The sequence below is a fragment of the Ranitomeya imitator genome, chromosome 1, assembly GCF_032444005.1.
Source record: "Ranitomeya imitator isolate aRanImi1 chromosome 1, aRanImi1.pri, whole genome shotgun sequence".
NCBI classification, from domain to species: domain Eukaryota; kingdom Metazoa; phylum Chordata; class Amphibia; order Anura; family Dendrobatidae; genus Ranitomeya; species Ranitomeya imitator.
Window position 1 is genome coordinate 985,791,421 of NC_091282.1, and position 9,895 is coordinate 985,801,315.

The window sequence follows — 9,895 nt, forward strand, 5'->3', positions numbered from 1 at the left end:
AAGCGCGCCCCCTCCCGACAGCCAATCAGAATCGGCGGGGCTGCTCCATACGCAGCAGCCAGCCAATCAGAACCCTCCCCTTGAACAAACCCCGTGTTCCAGGAATCCATTCATTCAGAGGCAGGAGAGCGCCAGGCGTGGAAGGTTGGACCGGGAGCTGTGAGTGATCGCTGCAAGGTGACACCCTCATTCATCGCGCCAGCCTGCACTCCGCTGCCCCTGAGGAGAGGAACTATCGTGTGTTCTACAGATCGCTGGATTTTATTGTGCAGAGAAAGTGGGCGAAGTATCGCACCGCTGACAAGCACGTCCCGCCGCGCATGTTGACAGCCATTGATCGTCACACGAGAAGGCTCCGTGGATCTAGCCTGCTGTCACCGCTCGGATCTGCGGATTATTTGGCTTTAGTAGTATGACACGCCTCATGTCCCATGCTTAATCACCACTGCGCCGCCCGGATCCGCGGCAGCGCTGCTTTACATGGGATTGTGCCTGGATCCTGCTCGCAGCTAGGTAAGTGCCCATGGCCCCGAGCAGGTGCCAGCGTCTGTGCACGGGGATCAGCAGGTGCTCAGCCACCCTGGGCACGGCTCACCTGTGCTCCCCCTACTCTATGGCAGCACCACCCTGCACATGATGCCAGGGCATTACCCCGGCATGAGTGGTCGCAGGGCATTAGTGCGTGTGGATGAGTGTGAAGTCCGCCCCCCTGCGGTCATGTTCACCTTCCCCTCCTCCTCACAGCCAGGGATTGTTTTCATTCATAAGTTTTTCCTTCCTCTGTCTCCCCCATCCTGGGATCTCCCCCCAACCCCCACCTCCCCTAAACGTGGATGACAATCATTACAGGAACAAGGTCCCATCTGTAAACTATTGAGATTCCTCCCTGGATATTAGGATTTATGCCACATGGAGTATACCCAGGGCTGAAATCTGAGCTAGTGTATGTTTCCCTGTGCATGTATATGTGCTCTGGTGGGAATGTATGTGTAGCTCCTCTATATACAGGACTTTTCAGCTACTGTGTGTATATGTGTGTGTATGTAGAGCTATTGGGAGCTACTGCATGTCCTGCATACATACTTGTGAACTGGTGCATGTGTTCCTCTGTAATTCTATGTTTGCTCACAGGACACGTATGTAACATATGTACATATCACAGGAACACAAACTAGCTCAATACAGGCACACACATGCACTAGTTGTGAATACACACATACTAATGAGCACGGACGCTCTCTAGCTCACAAATGATGTAGGGTCTGTGAGCTGGTCCATGTTTGTACTCCTACCTGTGAATGTACTGACATGCCTTGTAAGCTAGTATCTGTATATTTACTTGTAAGTTAGTATATGTGTACACAATCTATAAAATGTCTGTAGTTTAAATCCATGAAGTTATTCTCTGCATGATGTAGCACCCTGTGTTATTTGTGCTAGATCAGTCCTCCTCCATTTTACTGCGTATTTATAGCCATGACTTGTGAGCCAGTATACGTGCCTCTGTATATACACGTTGTGAGCCAGTATACGTGCCTCTGTATATACACGTTACATGGATGTGTATGTGCTTGTGATCTGGTGTATACGTATTTCACATGACTTGTAAGAAAGAGATTGAATTAAAGTTTGTCATGGTTGCATAGTTGGTTTACTCTATAGCTTGTGTAACTGACCTGTTTAATTTCCATTTTAGTCTTTCATAGTAGAATAAGCCAATTCTGGGACTATAGTGAGAGACCTGTAGTAGACTTATTTTATGCTTTCTCTTCCTCCATTGTTGCTTCAGATACTAATTGGATTATTTAGCAGCAGTTTATTCCCCAGAGCAGTACCTATAATGTAATTACATCTGTCTCTCTGGCTAATCTTACAGCAGACATACTGCTGCGCTATCACATGTTTTCAGAAAGCGGTTGTAAGTACTAGTTGGCTTTAGATTTCTATTACTATTTTGCTATTGTATGAAATATTTACCAGATTTAATAACATACTGTTTGGAAACCTGAAGAGAACTCTTCAGATTAGGTCTATTGCTCCCTTAGAGTTGGGATCACAGCCTCGTAAACAATATTCTTTGTGCTGCTTTCTTCTCTACCATTTGTATTTATGCATATATCTTCTCTGTTGCAGTTTTTCAGATGCATGCCAAGTTCCCGTTGAATGCCAGAAGTAGAGATCACTACAGATGGAGCTACAAAGTCAACATGGCACTAGCGGTTCATTAGTTGTCATCCAGCAGCCTTCTTTAGACAGCAGGCAGCGGTTGGAGTATGAACGGGAGGTTCAACCAGCCACCATCTTGTCTCTGGACCAGATCAAAGCTCTCCGGAGCAGGAACGAATATACAGAGGGCCCATCCATGGTGCGGAAACATGGGCCCAAAACTGCTCCACGGTACAGTAAGCAGGAGAGGACTCATGAAATCATACCAGTCAATGTGAATAATAACAATGAGCACAGACCCCTTCAGTTGCCTCACACGGGACATGTGTACATGGCAAGGGCTCCTGTGCTGAGTAGGTCAACCAGCACAGGAAGTGCCGCAAGTTCTGCGAGCACAAATAGTGCCTCTTCTGAACAAGAACTTTTGGGACAATCTCCACCTACCAGACACAACTCTGGCTACAGGACGGACAGGGTAGTCCGGATGCAACCTAAGGCATCTGCATTGGTAGTAGATGACCTAAAGAGCTCTTTAAAAGTGGACTCAACGCAACACAGGTTTATTTGTGAACAGTGTGGAAAGTGCAAATGTGCAGACTGCACAGCTCCAAGGACCCTACCATCACGCTTGGCTTGCAATGGTCAATGTCTTTGCTCTGCTGAGAGCATGGTGGAATACAGCACTTGTATGTGTCTAGTTAAAGCAACTTTCTACCACTGCTCTAATGACGATGAAGGCGATTCGTGTGCGGATAACCCTTGTTCTTGCAACCAATCACACTGCTGCTCTAGATACCTGTGTATGGGACTCATGTCCTTATTCTTACCATGCTTACTCTGCTACCCTCCTGCTAAGGGATGCCTTAAACTTTGTCGCAGTTGTTACGACAGAGCAAATCGCCCAGGTTGCCGATGTAAGAACTCAAATACTGTATATTGCAAACTGGATTATGTTCCACGAGGTCAGGGCAAGCCCTCCTGACTTTAAGCAGAGGGGGTTTCTGGACAACTTATGGATTTATTTGCTGTGTAGGCTCTGCGTATAAACATGTTTTCATAAGTACAACTATTAATCTAATGTTCTCCTTTGCCTGATTTCCACAGTAATTAACTTAGATGAGTTGTTGGCTTAGGCATATGCACATTTACACCATATCTGTTTTGAGGAAAGATGATACCTACTACATTTATTTTTACTTGTCTATTAGATAGTTTTGCAAATCACAGAAGTGGGGTCATCATAATATCCTGTTTAACAACGGTAAGACCTTACTCTTTGACTATGTGTAAGATAGCAAGTTAGGCATTCTCTGTAAGTTGCCTTTACGTTCCTGTTCATGGTATAGGGTTTTTATCAGTACGCAACAAGTGTGGCATTAGATAACCTATCTACGTTAAAGGACATTTAAATCAACCCCATCCTTTAATGTTCCTTTATCGGGCTCCTGTTACTAATGTGTTGTTTTCAGGTGGCAAAAAATGTAGTAGCCTTAACAAAATAAGTTCTTTTCCCCAGGGATCTGCTATTTTGTGTTTCCTGGTGGTGATCTGTTTTCCTCCCCCTTGCCTTTTTTTTTTTTTTTTTTTTTTTTTTTTTACCCCCTAATATTTGTGTTTTATAATTGCCTTAGCCACAGCCTGGCTTTTTGTATATTTTATGTATAAATCACAAAAAATATTACTTATTTTTTAAGACAAAAGTCTGTTTGAACTTTTTTATTGTAAAGAATATTTATTATGTGAATCTATTATTTTATGATATTTATTTCAAAGGACAGAAATTACATTTGACTATAGCTATCAATACTTACAGAAAAAAATAAGGATGACACAAGAATATGTTAACTATAATGCAAAAAAATATAATTATTAATGAATATGTGTCTTACTTCATTATTTTGTCAAAGTCAACATCCCTCACACCATTATGGTCTGTTCCACTCTGTAGCATATATTTGGGAATTTAAATTTTTTTTTTTTTAATTTAATTAAAATGTACTTTTAACTTTTAAATGGGTTTTGCATTTGCTTTGATGTTTACACACCGTTTGCAATGTTTTTAGCGTACTTTTTGATTGTGTCTAGGTACTTATCTGAATGGACACCTAAATCTTTTGCAGAAAAAAATAATTGAAACTTTTCATCAGTGTCCATTTTATCTTTAAAATGTTACATTTTTAAAAAAACAACTTTGTTTAAGCATTTATGCATAGTAAAAATCTGGAATCTAATACAGAGATGTATGGTCAAAAATGCTTTTTTTTTTGGTTTAGTATTTCTTTGCTAAAGAGATTTAAACGTATCTCTTACCCTTTCCATTTACTCACTAAACCAAAGTGTTCCATTGGTACAGCTGTGCCCATAGACTTGGATTTCCAGCTTCCTTTTTTTTTTTTAATCGTAATGTTAAGAATGTGTATTCTTTACACTGAGACGGGAAGAAATGTCACCCTTCATTTTAGAAGTGGGGACTTGCACTTAAGTAGAGGAGTCTTGTGACCTTTTGGAATGTTAAATGTTATACTGGTATGTCTAAAGTATTCTTTGACCTGGTCCAAATTATCCATATTACTATATATTATTAGTTTATACTTGGTTACACATTTTGTGTTATTTTTGTATTCTGTTTCATGTAATCAGCCACTTAAGTTAATGTACACCTTGAATAGTAATCGTATTATTTATTGGGAGGAAGATTAACTTTCGTTCAATGTGACATTTTTATTTATTGCATACTTTTTAAGGTTTATTAGGAAAGGGTACTTGCATATCCAAGCTCATGTGCTTTTTTTTTTTTTCTTTTCTTTTTTTTTTTAAGCGCTTTGCAAGTGGGGATATCTTGACTTCTGTGTGGGAGGAGGGGTATATAGGAGGTCAGGGATTTAAAACGCAGGCTGTTGCCAGTAATTGTTCCCGAAGGTTATAATTTCAGTGGTTTTCTTTGCATTGCTATTAAATTTCAAGGAAGAAGCAGCTGCCCTGGTGTTTCCTCTAGTTGGCATAGCTGTTTTTAGTGGATTCTTCTTGTTTTATGGACTGTTTCATGATGGCGCGCTAGTGGGTGATGTCTATGGATGAAGCAGCGCTGCGTTTGTCGTTTACCGCCTTAGTTTATTGTAAACATTCCGCAGAAGATTTCCTTGTGGTCCCACGTGAAACCACAGACTCATTGTGATATTGTGCCAGACTTGGCTGTGTTACATTTGCATGTTCTGGCTGGTTTGATAGTATAAAACACTGACGAATGCACGCTCCATACATACAAGTAGTTGAGCAAATGATGGCCTTGTTGTTAATGACTACACATAGGATATGGAAAGTGATCTATGCCTATATTGTCTTTACTGCTCGCTAATCTGTTCTTTCTGCAAAACAATTTCTGGATTTGTTGATTCTGGGAGCTGGGTGGAGCTGTGTGTCTGATTGCATAGATCAGGTTTCACAAGCTTGTTCTTAGAGGTTTGGAGATCATCAAAACTCTGCACATTTAGTGCCTAGGTTTAGGCACAAGGTATTCTCTAGATGTCTTTATTTAGGTTTTGCTAAATGGCTGCAGATTTCTCAAAGAAGAATACAAAAGCCCTAGACCTGTCCTTTATGTGAACATGTGCAAATCCCTGCTCCTGGAAGGATTCTGGGAAGATTTACAATCGGACGTAGAGCAGAGGAACCTGTCGGTACTAGAAACAACTTGTACCGGAAAGCTGGATTTGCATGAAGTCGGCATTTCTAAGCCATGTTTGCCTAGCTGAAGGCAGAACACTTCACTGCACAGAACTGTTTATTATAATAGAAAAAAATATCAGAAGAATAAGTGTTACTAATAGTAATGTTATTGCTCTCCGAGTAATGCTAACTTTATTCTATTGCCATCTGCATTCAGTTGTTTAAAAATGAGGCGGCAATTTTTCTGAAACCAGAATTGTGGGGATGTGTGCTTTTGTGAAAAGGCCCCTAGCTGACGGGTTTTATGGTGCATGTTCCCCAGTAGTTCCATATTTGCTAACTAGATTAGTAAGTTTTTCCTTTTAAATCCGTTCCTGCTAGGTTATGTCGCCAAAGCTAGCAGCGCTGAGATTGTTTTTTTTTTTGTTGTTGTTTTTTTTTTCTTCTTAATCCTATTCATTATTTTCAATTGAATAATGGTCCTAATTTTACTTTAAGGAAAAAAAAAAAAAGTTAATTTATGAGCAAGGTTTTGGATTATAAGCTTATTCTTTCCGTATGAAGCAATGCAGGCTGTTGGTTTATGCGATGTACTGTTTGTAATGTGAGCAGAAATGGATTTTATCAAGGAAAATATTAGCTTAAATGTGCTCATGTGCATTAGTCTAGTCTAAAGTTGATCAAAATGGAGGATTCCATCCTTCATGTAAAAAAAAAAACCAAAAACCATTCCTTGAAAGATCTTTCACTTTCATTGAACATGTGTATGGGTAACTTTGCTGAGTCACAGCCAATATGGATTAAAATTTGTATGACTTTCAGTATGTCTACCTCTGTATATGGCCATTTTTTTAGGGGGTCTCCCATGATGACTGATTTTATGTTAATCAGTGGAACTCTTCTGAATCTGATTGCAGCAGGTGACCCTTGTCTGCTGTCCCACACATACAACCCACAAATCTCCTTCTCTGGCTAGCCACTCTGTACTTAGTGATGACCTCAATAATTCCTGCCACTTGAACCTGGGGGAAGGAATAAGACACGAGGGCAAAAAAATAGAAATCATTCCTTTTTTTCTATACCAGATGAACAAGACTGAGGGTACCGTCACACTATACGATTTACCTACGATCACGACCAGCGATATGACCTGGCCGTGATCGTAGGTAAATCGTAGTGTGGTCGCTGGGGAGCTGTCATACAGACAGCTCTCCAGCGACCAACGATGCCGAGGTCCCCGGGTAACCAGGGTAAACATCGGGTTACTAAGCGCAGGACCGCGCTTAGTAACCCGATGTTTACCCTGGTTACCAGCGTAAAAAAAAAAAACAGCACATACTTACATTCTGGTGTCCGTCAGGTCCCTTGCCGTCTCTGCTTCCCGCACTCAGTGACTGCCGGCCGTAAAGTGAAAGTGAAAGCACACGTCACCGCTGTGCTCTGCTTTCACTTTACGGCCGGCAGTCACAGTGCGGGAAGCAGACGGCAAGGGACCTGACGGACACCAGAATGTAAGTATGTGCTGTTTGTTTTTTTTTAGTTTTACGCTTGTAACCAGGGTAAACATCGGGTTACTAAGCGCGGCCCTGCGCTTAGTTACCCGATGTTTACCCTGGTTACAAGCGAACGCATCGCTAGATCGGTGTCACACACACCGATCTAGCGATGACAGCGGGAGATCCAGCGACGAAAGAAAGTTCCATACGATCTGCTACGACGTACGATTCTCAGCAGGATCCCTGATCGCTGCTGCGTGTCAGACACAGCGATATCGCTGGAACGTCACGAATCGTACCGTCGTAGCGATCGAAATGGCAGTGTGTGACGGTACCCTTAGCTTAGTTTTAGCCAGTCTCTTTATAATGGAGTGATTTTTACTTCCCTTTGTAATTCTGGCATGTTCTGTAACTTGATGGATTTGTAGTTGGTCATGAGATGGTAGGCTAATCTCTTCACTACTCTCCCCAAGTATTCCCCCATATGGAAATAAAGGCTCACTATAGCCCTGTATAATACTTTTCCACACTTGTATATTCCCAGTACATGTCATTTTTTTTGTTTTGTTTTTTTCTTTTGATCGCATCCCTCATGACCTCTGAACCAATGATGATCACGGTCCTTTTGTTCAAAAGGACAGAGCTGAGGTTGCCATAAGATTTAATGGCGATCTAAGTTCAATTCACCTGACCCATGGGGTGGTGGGAGCTTAGGTTGGTTATGACCCTACAAAGTGGTTGCATTACAGTTGTGTGATTGTGGCCTAACTCTGCAGAATGTGTTTTACAGCTAAAAAATGGATTGCAACTGGATAATTTTTTCTTGTTCTTTTATTACATCGAACTCTATTGAAAACTGATCCCATTTTTGCCTCCTGAATCAATTTCAAAAGGACAACTACTTTACTCGTGTACTTTATTTTCCAAATGGCGGCACAATTACCTGCAAACTCTTAACCTCTTTAAACAGGTACTTTCACTGGAATTTTTAATGTAAACTAAGTGCCTCCTCCGATTGCCAGTGTTTAACTGATTCTGGAACAGGTTTTTCCCCCATTTGCCCTCTCCATTTTAGAGATTTGTGACCTGCTGCCAGGTACTAAAGGTGCAAATTTTCCCTTCAGCCAACTGCAATTGGGCAGAACTTCTGGGGACATGACAGTGTTTCGATTGGCCAGCTTCAGAGCAGAAAAGTCAAATGTCCACAAAGAAGTTGTATTATGCGCACAGTTGTTGTAAGGGAAAATTTACATCTTTATTTTTGTGGGACATAACTTTGGAATGTAGTGGCATAGAAAACCTGTTCCAGGATCTGTGGAGCAGCACCAATTGCAGGAGATACTTGGATAAAATAAAGATCCTCTTTAAGCTGTTATGGGCCTTGAGGGCCCAGAATTATTTATTTTTTTTTTTTTACTGTTTTGCGAGTTAACATTTTTGTTGATCAAACCCTTTTGACAACGTGTTCTCTTTGTGTGGTAAAACAAAGTGCCGATGGTTTTATTTAATGGTTCATGTAACAACCATAATGCTCAGATTAGCGTTCATTCACTCACTCAGTCAATCTGTCATGGAAGATGTAAGTTTGGGTAAGGAGACCCATGGTCAGTCTGAATATTTGGTCTGTGAAATGCAAATGCAGTGGTTTGAGTCCAGCTCTAGTGATTTTTTTTTTTTTTTTTTTTTTTTAAATATATACCATCACTTTATTGTTTATATCATTTTTGGAAGACGCTGGGAATAAAAAACTCGGTTGTTTTTTTTTTTTTTTTTTTTTTTACACCATTAATTGTCCCCTATATAGGACCACCTACCTTTTTTTTTTTTCTATAACTTAATGCAATTACTTTGGTAATACATTAAAACCAAAAAATATATATATACTTTATTACTACTGCTCTTTATTAGGCCCTTACCAAAGGCAGCGGACCTTCATCAGGCTTCCTTCCCTGCTGGTATGGCAACCCAATAACACTATATAAGGCCGGTTTCACACGTCAGTGGCTACGGTACGTGTGGTGACAGTTTCCTCACGTACCAGAGACACTGACTCACGTAGACACATTAAAATGTGTCTCTGCACATGTCAGCGTGTTTTCACGGACTGTGTTTCCGTTTGCAAAACACGGAGACATGTCAGTGTTCGTGGGAGCGCACGGATCACACGGACCCATTAAAGTCAATGGGTCCGTGTAAACATGTACCGCACACGGATGCTGTCTGTGTGCGTTTTTCCTGTTATAGGGTTAAAATTGTAAAAATTGTTGCAATACACGGACACACGTACAGCACACGGACCCTAAAAACGTACTCACGGACATCACACAGATCCCACACGGATGGCCTACGTGAGCACACGGACACGGATAACTCCAGTACCGTTTTTTCCGGTACCGGAATTATCTGGATGTGTGAAACTGGCCTGTGTTCCTGGGATGGAAAGTAAGTGTGTGTGTGTGTGTGTGTGTGTGTTACACAGCTGATGTCACGCCGTTCAAGTATTAATCTACAACCTGTATTAAGAACTTTTTAGAGGGTCCTTATATTTTTTTTTTTCTAGTGTTCAA

The 9,895-nt window shown here is 41.2% G+C and overlaps 1 protein-coding gene across 1 annotated transcript; it reads left to right on the top strand.

Annotated features, from left to right (window-relative positions):
* The first annotated feature begins 374 nt into the window (after positions 1-374).
* SPRY1 (sprouty RTK signaling antagonist 1) lies at positions 375-3,287 on the top strand. The gene is made up of 2 exons (XM_069743922.1): positions 375-513; positions 2,134-3,287. Exon 2 carries the CDS (start codon positions 2,189-2,191, stop codon positions 3,146-3,148), a length of 960 nt encoding a protein of 319 aa, XP_069600023.1. The 5' UTR covers positions 375-513; positions 2,134-2,188; the 3' UTR covers positions 3,149-3,287.
* The last annotated feature ends 6,608 nt before the right edge of the window (positions 3,288-9,895 follow it).